The sequence below is a fragment of the Pteropus medius genome, unplaced genomic scaffold, assembly GCF_902729225.1.
Source record: "Pteropus medius unplaced genomic scaffold, Ma_sr-lr_union100, whole genome shotgun sequence".
In the NCBI taxonomy this organism is placed as follows: domain Eukaryota; kingdom Metazoa; phylum Chordata; class Mammalia; order Chiroptera; family Pteropodidae; genus Pteropus; species Pteropus medius.
In genome coordinates this window covers 31,610,471-31,632,577 of record NW_024355205.1, presented here as the reverse complement: position 1 = coordinate 31,632,577, position 22,107 = coordinate 31,610,471, and the positions used below count along the sequence as shown (strand labels likewise).

The 22,107-nt window shown below is 37.4% G+C and overlaps 2 protein-coding genes across 15 annotated transcripts in view; one reads left to right on the top strand and one right to left on the bottom strand.

Moving 5' to 3' along the window:
* Nucleotides 1–7,633, bottom strand: part of ITSN1 (intersectin 1) — a 180,539-nt gene extending 172,906 nt beyond the window's left edge. For 5 of the 9 annotated variants that reach the window (XM_039857557.1, XM_039857552.1, XM_039857561.1 and 2 more), the window contains exon 1: nt 7,365–7,633. Coding sequence is in view for 1 of the 9 variants with exons in the window: in XM_039857560.1 (XP_039713494.1) it covers nt 7,365–7,369 (5 nt within the window). In the remaining 8 variants the exon portion in view is untranslated. The remainder of the gene's footprint in view (nt 1–7,364) is intronic. The other 4 variants (XM_039857560.1, XM_039857553.1, XM_039857556.1 and 1 more) reach the window with 1 other exon arrangement.
* A 625-nt stretch (nt 7,634–8,258) lies between these two features.
* CRYZL1 (crystallin zeta like 1) overlaps nt 8,259–22,107 on the top strand; it is a 30,002-nt gene continuing 16,153 nt past the window's right edge. For 2 of the 6 annotated variants that reach the window (XM_039857574.1, XM_039857577.1), the window contains exons 1-4: nt 10,221–10,243; nt 15,816–15,887; nt 17,500–17,577; nt 19,484–19,556. In XM_039857574.1, coding sequence (XP_039713508.1) covers nt 10,241–10,243; nt 15,816–15,887; nt 17,500–17,577; nt 19,484–19,556 — 226 coding nt within the window. In that variant the 5' untranslated portion in view covers nt 10,221–10,240. Of the gene's footprint in view, nt 8,407–9,236; nt 9,356–10,220; nt 10,244–15,815; nt 15,888–17,499; nt 17,578–19,483; nt 19,557–22,107 lie in introns of those variants that run through there. The other 4 variants (XM_039857576.1, XM_039857575.1, XM_039857580.1 and 1 more) reach the window with 4 other exon arrangements.

The window sequence follows — 22,107 nt, the reverse complement described above, 5'->3', positions numbered from 1 at the left end:
GTGAGATTCTGGGTATGCTTTTTTTCTTTATAGTTTCAAAAGTTTTCTTCAATAAACATGTATTGCCTTTGTAGTAAGAAAACAACATGTTATTTTTTAAATTACCAAATCACAACTGCAATATCACTTGAACTAATGAGATCAAAACAACTAAGTATAACAGATAATGACTGTGATTTAAACTAATTGAACCAGGAAGTAATGTAAGGTCACAATTACTGCAGTATTTTTCTCCCCTTGATACTAATTAAAACATCAGATTGGACAGACGATAGCAGCATTTTACAAATTAATCTTCCTCAAATGAACAGCTTCTATTAGACAATTCATAAAACAGCTATTTTAAGGATTCATTTCCATGTATTCAAAGTTTTTCACCAAGAAATGTAAACAGAAAATCTCTCCTATCAGAAATCGATACTCATAACCTCAACTAATTTAATGTTTAAAAAATTAAATAATCCTTGATCTTCCTATTGTTTTATTTTAGTTGATCAATAATAACAGTAGTTTTATGGGGTTTCCTTTTCCTCAGAAACTTTGAAAAGTTTATACAAATCACCATTCTTCTCACCCCATCTGAGACCTCAAAGAGTAGATCATATAATCCTCCCTGTAAAGAAAAAATACAAGGCTAGGTAAAAATGTCAACATCCACAGCTAACCGTTATCTGTGTCAAACCATTCCCACGTGACATCCATAGTGATCTTTTTAGAAAAAAGCAAATCATGGGACTCCCCTGCTTAAAACTCACATCAGCTTCCTACTTCCGCTGACTCTGAATAAAATCCAAACCAGCTGGTCTCCTTTATTCCTCACCTGCCTCTCCCAAGCTCACCACACTTGGGTGATTCTTGCAACCAGACAATTGAGTCCTCAAACACTAATCTATTCAACATGCCAACAAATAATGGTTGAGTGTCTACTGTGTACCAGGCACTGTTCTAGGTCCTAAGGATAAACTCCAGCAAGAAACAGCACAGACAAAACTCCCTGCCCTCATGGAACTATCATTCTAGTAACCCCTCTACCAAGTTCTCCTCCTTCTCACTTTCCCTAATCACTTAAAGAACATTAAAACAATTGTAATGACTATCTCTGAGGGTGTCTGAAAATGAGCAGCACTACCCCAAAAAATGTATTATCATTTACTGAATTTATTTAATGTTAATTATTTATAATAAATATTAATTTTAGTTACTATTTATAAGTAAGAGAGGGAGAGAAATAAAGGAGGAGGACTGTACTCATCGAAAACTTGCTCTATACCAGGAATGGCACTAATCTTGGAGGGTCATTTTTTTCAAGGTTTCTCTCAGTACTAGCTATACAGCTTTCATATGTCAGTGATCAAAATGCAATACTCCAGTACTGCAAGAATGAAGCAGCTGAGTTTGAAATAATTCCAGAAACTGAATGATTACTTGCTTTTAATATCTATTACCTTAAGTTTACAGGAGAAATAAATTGATTTTTACAAAACACTGAATCCACAATGAACAGAGTCATTATAGATAATGAACAGGAATGGTGTGTGTGTGTGTGTGTGTGTTTTTAAACAATGACTTAGGACTTGTCAGAACTGCCCCTGCTAGATAATGAACAGGAATGGGGGTGGTGGTGGGGTGTGTGTGTGTGTGTGTGTGTGTGTGTGTGTTTAAACAATGACTTAGAGACTTGTCAGAACTGCCCCTGCTCAGAAAAATCTGTCTTAGAATTAGACACACACACACACACACACACACACACACACACACAGAGCCTGCACATGCACACAGCTCCAATGGCATCTTCTTTCTACACTTTTATAAGAATCAGTGTCCTCCTTAATTAGGTCGGTTAAAGCATGGTACTAAAAGCCAGTTGACTTCGTTCATTTCCATGAGCTGTATCCATGTCTTGCAAATGCATGCCACGAGCCACCAGAAGGACTCACAGACAAAATGCAGGGATGAACAAAACCATCACTGACAAACAAGTCAAAATGCTCTCACCAAAGCAGCAGGGGATCAGAAGCAGTGCTCTCTTGTATTAAGGAGAGGATGTTTAATTTTAACTACCAAAGATAAAAAAAACTTTGACAACTTTGACCAACTGCTATGACCTTGTTATTTTCACATTCAAACTCTGCTGAATCCAAAACTCTGTCACATCCCTCAGTTCAATTCCTGACTACCACTCAGTGATGAGTGAAATGTACTCAGCCTCACTCCCTCACGGCCTGGGTGAAGCTCTGCACCACGTGACAGCGAACATGGGCTTTGGTGACCAGCTTAAAACTGAGCCAGGGCAGTCCCACCTCGCTAGGCAGCACAGACGAACTCAGGCCAGGGAGCTGAAGCCAAAACAATTTCACCAACGCTCCCTGGGCAATAAGCTGGAATGGTAACCTACCAATCATGAACTCTACCAGAAAAAAGGTCAAAAGAGCATTGGTGAATTCAAATAGATTAACCTGCTTGAAATGCACGTTGTTAGAGGGCTACAAACATTAGCAACAAAACTTTAATGATATCCTACCATCACATTTAGTAATAGACTTTTTTTTTTTTAAATGATCTCCTAGTGGATCAGTGACATCTCTCTATAGTGAGGCCTTCCATTCCTGAAGTGAACTTCCACAGGCCACTTCAAATCTCCAAAATGGCCAACGTGGAAATGTTTAGACAGCTTCCCACCGTCTACTTAATCACACGTATTTCTGTATGTAGTCTTGAATGTTTCCGAGGCACTCCACACCACAAGTGAATTGCCTGTCTTTTCAAATTTCCTAGTCTTCTCTATGACTCTAATCCTGTTTTCCATGCAGGGGCACTTTAGAAAAACCACGAGAGTACAGGATGACAAGCTGCTTTGCAAGATGAACGCTAGACAGTAGCGAGGCCTATTTGTGAACTGACTTATGCACTAACCCCTCAATGAGAGTGATTCAAATCTGTGCCCCATCTAATTTATAAATTAATACACAACAGGTTATTAATATTCTAGGTTATCCTAAAACAGACATCAAGAATGTAAAAAGTACCCCAGTTACCTACAAAGCATGCCCAGGAAATAGGCAGTTCCGCACTGTGGCCAAGAGTTTTGGGCCCTAGAGTTGCAGATCTTTCTTGTTGGCTCTTTAAGTTACTTAACTGCTGCTACCTCCAAGACATCTTCATCCAAAGAATGAGTTTTATGAAGATTGAGTTAATACTTACAAAATGCTACAAAAAGAGTTGATAAATATTAGCTATCACTATTACAGGTATATGAATTTATGACTTTCTACATCATACTACTAAACAGGCTATATTAATATCTCATTCTTCTTCCTAAAAATAAAAATAATTCACTGGGTTTATCACTGCTTAAGTCATTCCAAAAGAAGAGGGGAGGGAAACTGAACTCTCATGTATCACAGTAAGAGTATAAATTGCTACAATCTTTCTAAACGGTAAATTGCAAATATGTATCAAAACCTTAAAATTTTGATTCTGCAAATCCACTTCTAGAAACTTATTCTAAGGAAAAAAATCTCACAAGTATATACTAGGATAGTCACTGCAGATTTACTGATAATGGGGGGCGCAGGGAGTAAATAATATCTAATAAAAATAAATAGGTTAAATTATTATAGATGCATAAAATGGAATATTATTGTTACTAAACTATTATAACTGATAATACAGACATAGAAAGATTCATAATATGTTAAGTTAAAAAAAAAAACAATCGCATATATAGGACCCCAAATTTGCTGCCAAAAATTGTATATGAATAGTCCTGTGCACACACACACACAAAAAAGGGTTTAGAGAGATACCTGCTCAGGCAATGGGCTTATGAGTATTTAATAGTTTTCTACTTTTACTTTTCTGTATTTTAATTTTTCTACCACAAATGTGCGGTCCTTTACAAGGGATATTACCTACCTGATCATCATAAACTGATTGTCAGTTTGGTCCTGAAATGTACAATTAAGCTAAAAGTGATGACAAGGTTTATCTTCATTTAGAAAAAAACCTGATATTTATGTAATATTTGATGGATTATTAAATATTTAAGTTTTCAGCCTAGTTATCCAATTTCTTTAGTACCAAGAAATTAGCAAGACACTTCTTTTTAAAGTAATAGATTTCTGCTTACTACTATAAAGTGCAATAGTACAAAAATTAAATGGGTTAGCTTTTGGGTCTTATATTTTTATATATCTCAATTCTTTATCTTCGTATTTACCATTTATTAAATGAACATGTCTCAAGAACTTATGTAAGCATGTAGAAGTATTAAACTTTACTACTTTAGTCCCATTTTCAGCCGAGAAAGCTGAGACATTAAGAGGTTAGGTGACTAGATCAAAGTCACTGCACTCTCAAGCATATAATAGAATTTGTAATCTATGGAGTCCTATAATGGACTCTGAAAGAAGGGTGTGAAGGTCATATTTTATCAGTATGAAAATGAAATTAGAAAACATACCAGTGTTCTATATCTTTGGAAACCAATTTTAATAGCATTATGCTAGGCTTATCATAACTTCTAAAATGGCATTTTGATATAGTGATAATAGTAATTTACCACTACACTGTGACTTATATTTACATTGTGCGTCTCTAAGCAAATATTTTGCTAGGTGACTTCTTTCCAGCTTATCACCTTGAGCATTCTATGCTTAGGAAAGGTTTTTCTCTTTTCAGAACCAACCGAACTTTCAGAAATGACTGGGATATAGTACTTGTAGCTCCTAACTTCTAAAAATCAGTGACTACTAAGTGATAAAAGTAATTTTAAAAGTAAAGGTTTTAAAACGTTCACTCATAAATATTTTATCAAGTTCTTCCAGACACCATTCCAGGCACTTAGGTTACAATGATGAACCAAAGTCTCTGCCCATCTGAAACGTTTATTACATATCACTTATCTGAAGGTCACAGTCAATTTTTATTAGCAGCCTAGGGTATAAAACATTGTTACTTGAAAAACTTAACATCCACTCCAAGAGATGGTGTTAGGAGATACTCGTGAGGAGGAGGCACAATGCCAAAGGTTCTCCAACTTTACAAGCAGGAGAAATTCCTAGAGAAATGGTTGAAAATACTGATTCCAGACTTCCACCTCCAGAAGTATGATTCTGAGGAGAAGTGACAAAAATGTGTCTATTTAACAAGAATCTCAGTTAATGCTACGTTAAGTGATCTGAGGTCCAGACTTTGAGAAACCACCAGTAACTGGAGCCGTTCTGAAGAGAAAAGCTCTGCCACAGTGGAATTTGAACTGAGTGATAAACCCAATCCTCGTGTAATTCATTCATTCTCTGTAATTCACGAATTTAGCAAATTAAAAAGATGAGTTACAGTAGAGGAATTTACCGGCACTTCCTCCCTAATCTCTAATAGGAAATTTGAATTTGCCTCAATCTAGGCATCTGGGAAAAAGACAGACTTAAGCAGAATTCTACTACCAATATTAGAGATAAGCATTAAAAAAAAAAAAGGAAATTGCTAGTCAAGCGCGAAAAAAAAATGCTAAGACGGACAAATATTTCACGGAACTAACTTGCTACCACTTATTTTATGCCCTATTTCACAATGTTTAGTATCTGAACAATCCACAGGGTTCCAAAGTACATCAAAAATTTGTTCATTTCCTCTCTTACTCAGGCAGAATAATAATAGTTTTGTGAAGGTACCATGTGCCTCAGCTATTTCAAAAGCTACATTCTTAAATTAAAAAAAATACCTTTTAAAAAAAGTTCTACCAGAAACTCCTTAACTGGAGCTACTTAAGGAGTTTTAAATAGTTTTAATGCCATCACTAGTGTCCCTCGTTTCTCAATTTAGATTACTTAAAAAGGTCCTGGGTTCTTTACAGAAAGAACTCAATATTAAAAATATATATTTTTAAAATTATAAGCAAACACATCAAAACAATATGTTTAAGTAACCTATTATAAAGAAACAGACAGGTAAAATTCATGACTTTGAGGGGTGTTCAAGGTTCTGCACCGTAAGTCATCTAATCGCAAAGGTATCCCAACAAATACATTCCTCCTATTTTAGAGATTAAGAATAGCACTACACAAACCAGCTGACCCGCTGGGTCTTGGCCCCAGTTGCTGCCCTCAGACCCTTGTCCACTACATAATCCATGGGATCTCCGAGTCTGTCCTCCATCCGTTCAAAGAGAGATGAGTAAAACTGCCTCCTCGTTGACAGAACTGAGATTTTCCAGATGCATTTGTTTGTATGGTATTTGTTTTACTATCTACACTTTTTGTAGTTGTTTTATTATTTGTATGCTTTGACCACGCAAACAGCTAGAGCAAGATCCAGCAGATAAACACAAAGAAACGCATCTGTCCGGAGTCTGCATGTACATGAAATTTCGGGCTGGTGCTGCCTTCAGAATAGCACTGATGATGGCAAAGTTCTATAAGAAACTTTCATATTAAGAGGCTATCAAAAATCTCCATAGCCTTCAACTCAACTGAGACTCGCTAATCTATTTCTTCAAAAGCAAAATCTTCTTTAGTCTGAATCGCAACAAAAGATGCCCATAGGAAATGTAATCCACGAAGTTGTTTGCTAATCCAAAGGCAAACAGAAGTAAAGGAAGGTACAACCCATTCCTTACTGGTTTCCTTTTCCTGGGGATTCTGATTACATTTCCTCGTTTAGGCAAGAAGAGACCAGAATTGTGCCTTCGGTCCACACCATAGGAGCGTGCCTGCGCGTAAAGAAGGGAAGGAGGAGCGGCAGGCACCGGGGACGCGCTCCCACTGAAAGGAGAGCCGCTTTCTGTTAAATACCATCGGAGTCAGCCCCGGCAGGGCGATTTAGGGCCAAACGGCATTGACTGCCCTTCACTGACAGGGACTGTGCAGGCACACGAGAGAGAAAGAGGGATGAGCAGGGGACTCAAGGCCGGGGGGAGAGGCTGGCGGCGCGCTGCCGCTCCCGGCGAGCTCCGGATCCCCCGGAGGCTGGCGGGGAGGCGACGCTTGGCCACCGAGCCAAGCTTGGGCGGCCGAGGGCAGCGGGGTCAGCCCAGGAAGGACCGACCGCCCCCACGTCTCCCTAGGGAGGGAGAGACACCGCTCCGCGGGCCAGGGCTGCGGGCGCCCATTCAACCCGGAGCCCGTCCCGTGGCCGCCACCCCATCGGCCCGCCGCGGCCCCCCGGCCGCCCCGCCGCCGCCCCCAGGAGGATGAGGGAGGACGAGGCGGAGGGGCCGCCGGTGCCGCGCCTCCCGGCACGCGGCAAGGGGTGAAGGGCGGCCCGCGGGACGTGCGCTCCGGGCGGCCATCGCGCCGACCCCCGCGCGGACCCCCGCCCCCGCCGCCTCCCCCTTCCAGGCCGCCGCCGTGCAGCCCGCTCCTCACCTCATCTCCAGGCGGGTCCGCGCTGCCGCCCCAGGGACAAATCAGTGCAGCTCACTCGCCGCGGGGAGGGACGCAGGAGCCGCAGCCCTGCACACCATCCCCGCCCGCCTCTCCGTGCGTCCCGGAGTCCGCTCGGGATTCTCCCTCGCGAGCCGCCGTACTACGGAGCAACCAAGCTGCGCTCGCTCCCCTCTCCTCCGCTCTTCTTTACCTCTCTCACTCCCTCCCTCGCTCCCTCGCTCCCTCGCTCCCGCCTATCTCCTCATCTCCCTCGGCTGCCTGCCCCGCCCCCGTCCACCCTCCGTCTCCGCCCTCAGGTGGGTGGGGACAAACAGCCTACCAATCGGAAGAAGGGGCCCGCACCTTCTCACCGCCCCCTGCCTATAGCCCCGCCCACCACGGGAACAAATGAAGGAGGACCGATAAAAATGGAAGATAACAGAGTGACAGCCGAGTAAGCCAATCGGCAAGCTCAAAGCGGGCAGGCGTACGCTTCTTCCCCGCCCCCCTTCCAGAAGGCGTAACCAGAGGCTTCTGGTCTGGGGGTTCTTTGACCCGGTTTATGTAGATTTCGTTCCAAGATTTCAGTGTCTCTGTTCGTCGCCATGCGAGATACTAGTTACGATGCTTTCACCTAGTCTAGTTACGGAAGATTTTAAAGGACAGAATAATGTGGAGGCGAAAAAGGGAGGTGTGGCACAGTCCAAGTAAGGTGGCAGGGCAAACGGTAGAAATGATAAAGGGTGTGTGCGGTCTTTAACTGAAATTTGCATAAAACGGAATCCATCCAGGTGACTACAACTTCACCCATTTATTGGTAGCCCCTGTGCGCCGCCTCGCTCCTCCTTGGAGCAGAACATGCCGGGAGATGTAGTTCCAAATTCGGTTGCTATGGCGTTCTCTACAGCCTCCGGGAGTCCCAGAGTGATGAGCGGCTTGACCAACGGGAGCAGCGCCTGGGCCGGCGGGGGCGGGCTCTCTGCAGAAAGATTTGAAGGTGGCGGTGGCGAAGGCGCAGGCCGTTAGGGCCGCACGGAGGCAGGTGAGCCCCGGGAAATACGTCGTGTGTCTTGGGAAACAGGGCTTTGGACGAAAGATCGAGAGACTCCCCGAGCAACCGTCCAGCCTTGCGGCGGATGGTGGTTCGCGTCGCACCCCAGGTGCCCTCGGGCCCAGGCCTAGCTTAGCTGAGGGCGCCGAGGGGCGGGTAAGGCATTTAACCGACGATTTCCTGGTCCTTACAGGTGTTGATTGTAAATTTTATCTCAATTTGCATCTCCCTCCACCTTTAATGAAGGCAAAAAGTCTGGCCGTTTCTTTCACTGAATCTCCCGGGTTGGATTTCCCACACCTGCTTCTGTTTGTTCCTTTGAGTTTCTTTTTCTTTACTCCTCTGCTTTCTCCTTCACTTTCCTTTTTTGGTGAACAATTACCTAAATACAGCAAGTGTGTTCGCGTTTGTGTGACTGACTATTGGGCCAGATTTGCCCTCTTAAGCTAAACGGCTGATACTCTGGAGCAATGCGTAAAAATCACCTCAAAATTTGTTGAGGTGCAGATGCTGATTCTGTAGGTTGGGCAGGAACTGAGACCCTGCGATTCTAACAAGCTCCCAGGTGCTGCTAGTCCACGTTGTGATTAGCAAATTTCAATATCAGCTCTGTCCAAAATAAGTATAATGCGAGCCACTTACGTAATTTAAAATTTTGTGGTAGCTACATCAAAAACATGAAACATGTGAAATTAATTTTAATATGGTTCATTTAATCCAGTATATCCAAAAGATTATCATTTCATCACATAATCAAATTTAAATTGTGATATTTTACATTCTTTTTTCTTCGAAATTTGATGTATATTTTACATTTACAGCACATCTTAATTCTGACTGGACAGTTTAAGTGCTCCTTAGCTACATGTGGCTAGTGGCTACCCTTGTTGGACAGCGCAGATCCAGATGATAATGAATCGCCCACTGCAGAATCTAAAAGGTGTGAAAGCTCAGGTTGCCTTTAACCGAACCCTTTGCTGCTCTTTGAGATGGGCTTCAGAACTACTTTCGAGGTTCTCTGCTCCATTTACAGAAATTATAAAAATAGTCAACACTGATTGAATGCTTGTTTTGTGCCCAATATTGTACTGGGTGCTTTGCATGTATCCTTCAATCCTTACAGCAATCCTTTGAGGTAATTACTATTATTATCTCTTTTATAAATATGAAATCTAAGGCCCAGAAGGTTAAAATTAAATAGCCCAAAATTAGATCACTAGTAAGAAGGAGAACCAGAATTCAAACTCAGGTCAGTTTGACTTCTAAATCCTATCTGTCAACCATGGCGGTATATAATTATTCTTTTTTATCAATAATTTCACTTCATTGATGCCTCTGTTCAGTTTATGGCAGAGGATGAGATATTCAGATATGAAACAGAGGGTTCCCCATGCAAGGTTAAGTTGCCTGTCAGTTGCAGTGAAATATTTTGATAATTTTACAATTCTTAGTGTTCTGAATTCAAAATCAAAGTTCTGGATTGAAGAAGAGTGTTCAAAACATCGGGATCTTAGGCCTCTGGACCAGTACTACATCCTGGGTGGTATTATGTCTTGATTCACTTGCGTACTTCCCTAAAGATGGGAAAACGTGAAAATTCTTAAAATATTTTACTATGGAAACATTTGATAATGTTTTGTTTTTAGTAAAACCATTTTTTTTAATTAGTAAAAATGTTTTCTTGCTCTTGTGAACTTCACATAGAATATTTCAAAGACAATTTTATTTGTGATTTTTCTAGACCCAATGAACAGTAGTACATGGAAGTAAGGAGAGGTTTTATGATTAGAAGAGTGAAAACGTACATACCTACACATGCTAAAATATGGTATTTTGCAAAATCATTTTCTCTTTTTATACATTATAATAAATATGACATCCTGTAAATTATTTTCTCTTGATTTTGAATTTATTAGCAAATATTTAATCAAAATTGTAATTTCTATTTTGCATCTGAAACAAGAAATGATTTTTTTAAGATCTTACAGCGAACACAAAAATTAAGTAAACATTTACAAACTGCAATGTTAGTAGAAAAGATTGGTTAAATCAGTTGAAAAGGAGGAAAAGTGTAGTAGAGATTCGAAGATCCCTCAGTTGCTTTTATGTCCCTCATCACCACCTGCATTGTCCCAGTGTCACATGATTAAGCCAGCATAAAGAGAAGATTCTTTCATCACACCATTGGCTCCATTGTTTCCCAATAGTACAGTATGGGAAAATATGATGCTAATTCAGAAATATAAATTAAAATTAGGTTTCTGGTGTTCGGAATCTTAATATATTAAATGACCCACAGTGAATAGTAAGATCAAAGAACTAATGACCATCTCACCTCCCCAACCCACCCACTAGAGGTACTGGTAGGGGAGTGCCTCCTGTAAGAATCCTAAATGAAAAGATATTTTATAAATTAATAAATAATAAAAGTTAAGCTCTCTTGGAGGCAGGAGAGTTAATCAAAAATCTTTTGAAATTCAAAAGACATCATTTTGGGGAGCTATTGTTGGGAGACAGACACGTTGGAAAACCATTTGTTGCATAGATAGAGGCAACAATTCGACATCTCCAAGCAAATGCCTTTTTTTACTTTTTTGTTTTTTTCTTCTACCTAAAGCCTGTGTCAAAAAAAAAAAACTTCCCTAATTCTTCACCTATCTTTAGGTATCAGGTTGTGTGAGGTGTAAAGATTATGCCATATGTGTTTAAATTCAATCGAGTATGTCTTTGATAATGTTTATAGAAGTCTAGAGTGTCATAAGAGGCTTTAATATGGTCATCTCAGACCCCTCCCCCCTCAAATGATGCTTGAATCCACTTTATGATGCCACTGTGAGTATCTATCCAGCCTCTCTTTAAATCCCTCCAGTGATAGGGACCATACAACATCATGTATTTTCCTAAGTTTAAGACCTAAAATTGAAAGTAAAGGTTCTTATAACATTATTAGCTAGAAACGATTTCTAGAGTCTAGCCAGGTGTGAGCCACTATCACAGTGTCTCTTGTGCCCATCTTGTAACAGGCACAGGAGAGTAATGTAGTTGTATGTAGCAAAACACCTGTATACTCACTGCTCGTGCAAAGTGTCGTTAGAGTATACAGATTTCTAGACTGTTGCCTACACATTGTAGACGTGTCCTCCAACTTAGAACCATGCATTCACCTCCCTCTTTAAGAAGCAGAGGTAGCCTATCTACTTAGGACTACCATTCTCCACAACCTGCAAAGTATGGTACTTAAACCAAACCTCCATCTAGTTAGTTTGATTTGCTGGCCATATTTTTTAACCAAATATTTGGGCACATCGTTTGACATATTTATTTGTTATGTGGACATGTATGAAAAGTCTCAAATTCGTAAAAACATTGTTAAAACTTAATATTAAGTCACTTCTTCAACATAATTGAAGATTTATCTCTAACAATCAAACTAGTATCATAATGCTATGCACAAATCCTGGCGTTATGATAACCAGATGGGGCCGCATTTCAGATATGACTTTATCTGTTTTTTTCTGTAGTCTACCTGCTTGACAATATCTATGCTTTCCTTAAAATGATAATGAGGGTGGCTTAGAAATATTACTGAATCTTGAACCTGAAGTGGCTACAGTATTACAAAGTTTGACTTGGGGAATAATAGAAATTTGAGCATGTAAGAAGAGTTTGGACTTTCAGGGATTAAATTGTCCACAGATGGATCTGGATGAGAGAAGGAAATGAAGCCATCAGCAGCCTGTGGCCATAGTCCAGGCCTGAGGCATTACAATGTTAGCTCATCACTTGTGCTAATACCTATCAAAACCAAAAAAGAGCAGGTATGCCAGAACATCAAAAGATAAAAGAAGCTTTATGGTCAATAACTTAATACAGAAGAAGAAATTATGATAGATTCTAAGATATCTTTGATGACTGAGGATTGGTACAGCAAAATTTTATCTTGGAGAAAGATGAGTCCAGTTTTATGTCTCTTGAATTTGAGGTTGATTTGATACTCAAAACACTTATGGTTTGAAAGTGTAGATAAGGAATGATCTGTAAAGGCTTTATTTACAATTATTAATAAGCGATCTCCTTGTGGACTTAAGTGTAGCAGGAGAAAAGCTAGTGAAATCTGTATTGCTGTTACAACTAAGTTGCTGTTATACGTAAGAAGCCATTGAAAATTTCCAATTGATTTTTTGGAAATCCTTTTAAAAAGTACTTTTATTGACTGTTTTCTTGAATTGTTATTTATAGCAAATGTTTAATTTATGCAAAGTCCTCTACTTTGTACCAAAAATTATTTAAAATCGGTGTCTTAATTTTTGTTTCTCCAGATTTGTTAATAGGTTTAACGTGTGACCATTATAAAAATGAAAAGTATTACAAACATAATTCTCAGCTTGTAGACTTATCTCAAATGTATTTAAAATCTGATGTACCTAGAAAAATATAAAAATTTTATGCTTTATATAGAGCACATCAGCCTACCTTTTTAAACAGGTTTATTTTCATTTAAAAGTTCTACTTAGCACTTATTTGATAAAAGAAAGTTTACAGTAGAACATGTAATTTTCAAGTCACATGTCATTCATTCTTGGAAATGGCATAAGTATTACATATTTTAATTTACATTTTTATTTTATAAGGTGTCCCATTATTTTATTTCCTTGTGCAAATATCTACACTCAATAAAAATTTTACTAAGTAATGGACTAAACATTCCATTTAATCTAGACCAGTGCCTAAGAGACTATGTGGGCCTTGAATACCATCCATTCCACCATTTTCTGAATATCAGGAACTCAGTATTCCTTTTTTGGGGTTGCAAAACAAATAATATTCCCTCAATTTCCTTGCCACTTTTGTAAAAACACTTCTCTTTCTTCGCTTTGTAATTTTGAGTATGTTTTTGTTCCTACATAGTTCTTACTGGACCAACTTGAATGTCCTTTTTTTTACCAGCCAGGCCAATTTTAACCTAAAATTTGGAGGAACTATTTAGGATGATATAACTAAAAATATTGGCATTATTATGTATATGATATTTGCTCTAGTGCAGTTATCTTTCTGGGTCTTTGAAACTGGGGTGCATGCAATTTGAGATCCATGTGACTTCTGATCTGGGAGACATCCCATATGTTTTAAGATGCAGTGGGTTGAGAAAATAGTGGCTTCCAGAATTACAAAAGGAGATTCTTTGAAATCAAGGTTTTGTGTTAAAGTTCCATTTCTCAAAACGGCAACACTAGTACCTCCAGACTGAGTAGGAGCAGAGATTTATTTATTCACTAATAATGGATATTGATTCTCCCAAGCAATTCACTGGAGGAACTAACTAGTAAGTGAATAAGGCAAGGTTTTGTTAGTATGTAATGTAATCTAGAAGAATGAACAGATGGAGTAGATTGAGTGTCACTGGGGGAGATATCAGAGAGGGAGTAGGATTGAGCTTTATCGCAGAATCTGTAGAGTAAGTACAGCTTAGTCTCAGAGAACAAACAATGCCTAGAAGCCCTGAGACGGGGGTAACCATATGGTGTGAAGTCATAGTGACTAGATCAGACAGAGGGTGTGCGTTGGAAAAATGGGGGAGTAAGATCAACTTGGGACAGTGGATAATGTATTTAGACAGCCTTGAAAGCTAGGCAGGAGAGGATAGATTTAATGTCATAGGGAGTGCATAGCTGCTGTGTCTGTGCTTAGTAGGTTCTGCCCCTCTCCCCTACCTTGCCAACCATCACATTAACATACACACAAAGCCCCTCTGTAACCCAGGGTTAGAATTGATTTAATCAGAGCTCACCCTGGTTTTATATACTTTGTTAATACATGCTACATATATAATTATATATGTCTTGAATGTATATTCATTTCTGTTAGTTCCAGCATTTGATTACTATATTCTAAAGAGCAGCAACCATTGCTGAACTACTCAGTGAAAACCCTTTATATGGCTCCATTAGATCCTCTAAGATTCAACATTAGGCTTGTTTCATGGGCATGGGACCTATATGGTTGCATTGGACTTCACACTCAAAAGGAACATATACATGTCTGGTTTAATGTTCTGCTGTCACCATCTTGAAATTTTCATAATTACCGGACAAGGTTCCACACACTTTGATTTTGCACTGGGCTCTGCAAATTATGTAGCCAGTTTTATCAACAAGTACTTAATAATTGACAATCTTAAACTGAAGGATATAGGATTCTAGTTTTAAGTGAAGTATCTAATGTTAGCAGCTCAATAGAAAACTGTTAAAAAAAATGGTTAACAGAAATTACTTTGGAGTTGGTAGCTCCTGGTTTGTCCTAGCTCTGGCCCAGCTGGTGCTATAAGATCCCAGATATGTACTTTAACCTCCGTAAGACTCAGTTTCCTCATTCATTAAATAAATGTAGTAATAGTACTTTTACCAGGAAGCATGTACAAGAATGGTCTTAACAGGATAGTGTGTAAAATCCCCAAACTGGGAACAATCAAATGTCTACCTCTAGTGGAATGGGTAAATAGTATTCCTATAATGGAATACTATATAGCAATAAGAATGAATGAACTACAACTACCAGCAACAACATGGATGAAACAAACATAATATTGAGAAAAAGAAAGCGGGCCTACAGGAGTATGGTTTCATTTATATAAAGTCAAAACCAACAAAACTAATTGGTGCTGTTAAAACTGGAAGGATGCCGAATATTCTCAGAAGGGAGAGGTAGTGACTAAAAGCTGGAGTTCTAGTGATGTGTTTCCTACTGTGACATAGCCATATTCACTTTGTAAAATTCAGCAAGCTATACAATGTAATCTGTGCACTTTTCTATGTGTATTTTATTCTTCTATAAAATTTACATTTACAAAAGTGGTCTTCCCATACAGTAACTATGAAAATTAAAGAAACGACTGTGGAATCCTTAGAGATGCTTGGAGAAGTCCACAGAATACAGGTCCAAATACTCCCATTAAACGGTTGTAAAGTTATAGAAGAATTACGGGCACAATTTCAATGAGCGTATTGATGTTTCACTTTTTCCTTTTTAAAGGTGTTTTTTAAGACTGAAATCCTTTTAAATGACACCTTTGGTAATTAAAATTGAGCTCTCTGGCCCTCAGAAGTTTTTTTCTGAGTAGATCTAATAGTTTTTATTGAATAGCAGAGTGAAATTAAGCACAGGCTCACCTTTGTGTGAAAGGTTGAGCCGTAAACCCATTCTCCCTAAGACGTGTTCCCAGAGACTATATTGCATATTCTCTTATGTGATCACTTTTAAGAACTATTATCTAAATTTACTTGTTTGAAGACTAGTTTTATAATTGTCATTTTGTCCTTTGCCAGCACTGTTTTTTAATTTTTGCTTTCGTTCTGTTAGACATTTTATTAGTTTATTTCATGTATATTTTTCTTTTTTTTTAGGTGAATATGAAAGGTTTATATTTTCAACGAAATTCTACAAATGAGGAAATAACATTTGTATTTCAAGAAAGAGTAAGAAAAATTGTTTAATCATTAAATGAAACAAGGTTAAGTATATTAGCCCAGGTTTAAATAATCTATTATGTTATTTTGAATGGAAATTAAATGAAACTCTATAAATGACTTTCCTCTAATTCTGTGACAGTGGTGATCCCTATTTTACTATAATAGTATTTTTAAAAGAGTTTCTACAAAAGAGATTTTAGTTCCTCAGGATGGTGGCATAGATATTAGGATAACAGAACAACCTTAGTAATCTTATATATTGCAAAATTAACTCATCTTATTCTGAATACCATAATAGAGTGAATTTCCAGATTGTAACCATATTTCAGAAAATATTTTCTCTCAAATTGTGAGATGAAAAAGGTTTTTAGAAAAGCATTGTTTTCCACACTAATTTTTGGGCTTTGCAAAGTTAACTTATTCACTAAGTTTTAAATGTTTTCTTGTTTTTTACTACTTTTAAGAATAGATAGTAGAATTTTCATATATGGTGATTGTTTGGAATTTTTTTGTGGCAAGCCAAAATCATTCCTCTGTAAATTTAGAGACGAAAACTAAGTGCTGTTTGTATTTCATAGATGTATATTTCATAGTAGTAATAAGAATTTTTGGATCATGAACACAATCTAGTTTTTCTCATTATCTTTCACTAACTCCAAAATCATTTAGGTCAGGAGTCTAAATCTCAAACAGCTTGGCTTCTACCATTAGGTCAACATGAGGGTTAAGGAGGTTCCTCTGGCTTGGAAAGAATTGTCTCCAGGCTCACACAATAATGAATAAAATCCACAAATTCATTGATATTATTGAATATCTTTATACTATCACCAAATAGTATTAGATGTGAGATTTAAAAAGAGATACTCCCAGAATATTGTGTTCGTGTTTAAAACACAGTGATCCCTTTAATAGACCATGGGAGGGACTATGCAAGTAGCTATTTTTAGCTAGCTTTTGATCTAATTTTGAGGCATATCAGGAGTTGAAGAGAATATTTTAATTATTGAGAAAAGGTAATATTTAATAATACAGGTGAATGACATTGAGTGCCTGAGTGCGAAATATTTTTTTGCATTTGAAGTTATATCTGGCTGTGAAAAGGGAGCATAATTAAGTTCCATTAAATTTATACTTTGACTCCAGAATCCCATGGGGCATGCTGAAATGTCCAAGACAGATGTTAAGCGAGGCAATATTAAATGAGATAAACAAGCAACACTCAAGAACTTCATTTATAGCATTAAGAAATTCCAAAATTAATAAAGGCTACACGTTATATGTATATATGTATAAGGATGTCCCTGTGTGAAGGTTAGATGCTTTGAGATTATTTAGATTGAAATGAATTAAATATTTGTTGCTCTACTTGGTTATCCTGTTTATTGTCTACACATATATGTGTCCATGTCAATATCTGATGACATTTTCAAAATTTACCCCAAAATTCCTTTTATTCTAGTTTGGTAGTATACTATTGAATAATTACTCATAGCTTTTTCAGTTAAGTTGGCTATAAGATTTGGGGTCTGTTTCATTTTGTTCCATGAATGAAAATTTTTACAACATAAAGTCATGTTCTCAAAGGAATGTTTAATATTCTGTTTTCATTCGGTTCTAGGAAAATCTTCCTGTTACAGAGGATAACTATGTGAAACTTCAAGTTAAAGCTTGTGCTCTGAGCCAGATAAATACAAAGGTACTGGGGCTTTCATTTTGGCCAAAGTCAAATAAGAGGTTCATAGTATATTTAGTGTACAAATGTATTATAATGATATCTGACTTCTGAGTGCCAAGAAATTATCATCATCCTTAGAAGAATAGTTCGGGGAAAAGTTTTATATGAATTTGCTTATTTCTATATTAAGATAAATTATTAGTCTAATTGAAGTCATGTATTTTATATTAACATATGAAAATATCTTATAAACTCCTTTACATTGTGAAAACCTGAAAATTTATAATTATTAAGGCCTATAATCAAGGAACAAATTACCTTTATAAATATAGTAAAAATATAGAAACCTAATTTATTAACTATTCTATAGATAATTTTAATTAATGTCTTTAAATAGAGTTCATGTTGTTTCTGTCATTTCTCTTTGTGTTTCTCTCATACACTTCCCCAACCTCATGCCACCCAGTAGCTTTCTGTTATTGAACATGAAATACATAGAAAGTTTTCAAATGGTAAATTGTGCTTAAGTGCTATAATAAATATAGCAGGTCTAGATACTCGGTTTTGTAAAGATTAATACCATAGTTTAATTGGACCCTTAACTTATTGGATTATAATGTCACCATAATTTCTAGGAATCTAAAAGTTTTCTGCAATAAAATCACATTTAGGGAAATTATAGAACAAAGTTAGAGGCTTCCATTGGGCAACTCTGTAACATGAGCCTGACTTGAGAACCGAATTAGTGAGATGCTCTAAAGTCTTTTCACCAGGAATACTAGTACTACATGTCTGCAGGGTTCTTGTGTTCAGCCTTTCTAGGGTGTCCTTTTTAAAACTACGAAAAATTCATTAAACTCCCAGTCTAGGAGATTATCTCCTGTCTAACAGAAAGAAATAGAAAATATAATAGTCAATTTAATGAAATATTGCACAACTTTTAAACAAGTTATGAAAATTGTATAATAATGTAAGAAAATGCTCATGGTAAGTGAAGGAAGAGAGATGCAATTGCTGTAACCATAATTATAGCTCTGTAAAAGTCTCCATAAAAGAAGTGACGTAAAACGCCCAGTATTTCTATAAGAATGTCATGTTATCAATTTAGGAAAAGTACAGAGTTCCACATTGAAAAAGACTTTTCAGGCAATCAAGTATATACAAGAGATCTAAAAACTGAAAAATGAACAAATATACAAAAGAATTATTTCAATTTCCTTTTACATACTGTTCCTAAAATAGTATGTTACCTACAAATGGATTCTGCAGCTCTGGTGCTATAGAAGTATAAAGTGGCAAGAACTTAAACTACAAGCTTATCTGTGTATACTCTGTCACTTCACAAGTCAAGTACTAAATTTATTTGGTCAGTTTACAAATTGCTAATCTCTCAAAAATAAATAATTTATCTTTAAAAAAAGAAATGCTAGTTCGAAATTATATAGTAATTTCCCTATGTATATCCATTGCTTCTTTCCACCTGATTCCTAATCCAAGACTTGTGAAAAACACTCAGATGATTTTAAAGAGTGTGGGAATTGAGAACGTTTTGTTCTTATTAGCCAGATCCCCTTATTCAACAGTGTCCTCTCCACACACCCCTCACCCCATCCAAACGAGGTAACTGGTAAATTTGGGCCATAGTTTCCCTTCATGCTTGGCAGAGTAAAGATGTTCAACGAAGTATATGTTAATGGTGCTTTGAATAATAATACTCACACCCACATCTTACATATCAACTAATTCCTCAGCAAACTCTGGTTCCTACTCGATAGAGAAACCTATTTTGTGAAGTTATTTGCTTTATCTTGATGGAATTGAATCACATTTGCTTTTTCTGTGGTTTGAGTTTTGTTCCTGCTTTCCTCTTATATAAGAAGCAGCCAGGATTTATTCTTGACAATAAATAGCCTTTGTCATGATTTAGCTTCTGGCAGAAATGAAGATGGAGAAGGATTTTTTTCCCGTTGGGAGAGAAATTGCTGGAATTGTGTTAGATGGTAAGTTTACAGATGTAAATATTTGTATTTTCTAAGGTAGAAGAAATTACATGGTAGCTAATTGGTTTATTGGCACATAGAATCATACACACTTCAAATATAAAATACAGAAATGTTTTCTTTTTTTAAATCAAAAAGAAAAATAGAACTTAATTAGTGTTTTAGTGTTTTATAATTAAAGAGCTTATTATACTTTAGTAAATAGGGATTATATATTTAAATCTGTGAATAATTATATTGAATAGAATGACCAACATTCTTTTTATGATGTTTACAGACCAGCCTATATTACTTGTATAATTTGGCTTTGGGCCAAAACTTATATACTAGTAACTACATTCACATTAAATTTTAAAGTTTGTCTAAAAATGAGCATTTAAAAGTTAAGCACTTTGCTCATCTAAAAATGAGTTCTGGGGAGAAATAAGCAGTAAGAGTTTTTGATTGCCTTAAATGAAAAAAAAATTTAAGTTTTATTTAGTAAAATAATGGTCTTAAATGCCAGACATATATGCCTAAGTACTTGAAATAATTTGTTTCTAAGTAGACCTACTGTTCTTAATTACTGCTAATCGTTCATGATTAATCAGTATATGGTTGCTCTTTCTGTATATATGAATGAATGAATGACCATGTGATATAATGGGTTTGAGTTTTGCCTTTGATTTTAACCCATAATATATTTATTTGATACTCTTTCTCAATGTAGTCTAACACAGCTAAATCGTAATTTTGTTCCCTCTCCATTCTTCTGTTCACACAGCAGGAAAATAAAAATAGGAATTACAGTAGCCAGAAGATGAGTAAATATTTATTTATTCATTTAGTCCATATTTAATGAGCACTTGATAATTGCTTGGTACGTGAAGATAATTAAGACAAAGTTTCTGCCCTCACAATGTTCACAATCTAGGGAGGAGACATACACACATACAAGTATATTATTACAAAAGCTCTGAGAGCAGATGCCCAACCCAGCCAGAAGAAACAGGAAAGGTTTTTTGGAGTAAGTTAGCCAGAAAGTAAGAGGCAGGGAGGGGGAGGATCACGAGCAAAGGCAGAGAAACAACTTCTAATGTGACGTATGTAAGAATTACAGAGTTTGGTGTTGCTGGAGTAAAATGAAGTTCTCGGCAGGAATTAGAGGTAAGATACTTGACACAGAAACATTTTGTCAAATTGTATTTCAAGCATAGAAGAATAAAAGATAATGAACACAATATTTAATGGTGATATAAACACTCATTCCTTCCCCCCGAAAAAATGAGGCAGGAGGGTTGGCAAGGGCCAGACTCATGATGAACCTCATATCAGCTTGGATTTTAAGGGAGATTATTAGAGTAGCCATATGAAGAGTAGATTTGAGGCAAACACGTAAGAGGACTGGTTGGGTTGTAGACCAGTAGGCAAGAGATGACAGAGTCCATAACCAAGACAGTGGTGGGAAAGATTGGAGAAGAGGGACATATTTAAGAAATATTGAGGAAGTCAAGTCAGCAGGGCTTAATAATTGACTGGAACAAGGGAATTAACCAGGTAAGAGCCAGGGCTGATTTATAGGATTCTGGTTAAGGTATGACTTGGTGCCGCCGATTGATAAGGGGAGAGGATTTGATTTCGAGGAAGACGGTGAGTTTAGATTTATGATTGTTGAGTTCAGGGTACCTGAGTGATATCCCACTGGAGATAACGTCATAAGCAATTATGTGAGTTGAAGCTCAAAGGTGAGAGACATATATTCGAGAGTTGTCAGCATGTAGGTTGTATTTGAAATAATAGAGTTGATGAACTCACCCAGGAAGGGAGTAGAAATGGAGGAGAGACATATGCATGGCATGGAACCCTTGAGAACCCACTATTAGAGGGACCATCAAAAGGAGTGTGAAGGAGGCCAAGAAAAAAGGATCAGAGTGGTCCCAGGAGGTGGAAGATCAGTAGCAGAAAGGAAAGAGAAAAGTACAGTGGATCAGAAGGCAAAGACATCGGAGGACAATGGCACAGGAGGGATCCAAAGAAATAAACTCTGAACAGAAGGCTTGAAAGTAGGAATATCAGACTTAGAGTTCCTTGCTGAGTACCAAAAAAATGAGTTCTGGGGCCATTTTGATGATAGAGTCAGCCAGTGTCCAGATTTGAGGCTTCCACCTTGCTTCACTGCTTCACCTCAGTCTCTTGTAAGTTAAATAAGAACAATGATGCCGACCTCGTGTTTGCCATTAAGATTAAATGGGATAATACACTAAAATCCTGGACACAAGTAAGACATTCAGTGACATTTGGCTTTTCTTCCTCTTTTCCCTTGTAACTATTTGAACAAAGATATTCTAAAGAGTTGACGGATAGTAGGAGCTTTTTCTCTACGTGTTCAGAGAAGATATAACTGTCATTTCCATATAGTTCCAAAACATGTCTTGGCACCAGTCTCAATTTATTTCCATAATCCCAAAGTAATTTTACATGTGACTCTTACCAGAATTTCCCGTTGTGTGTCTGAGATTCTGCAGCTAAAATCATGGTAGAAAATTGTGCTAACCACATGAAGGGCGGAAAG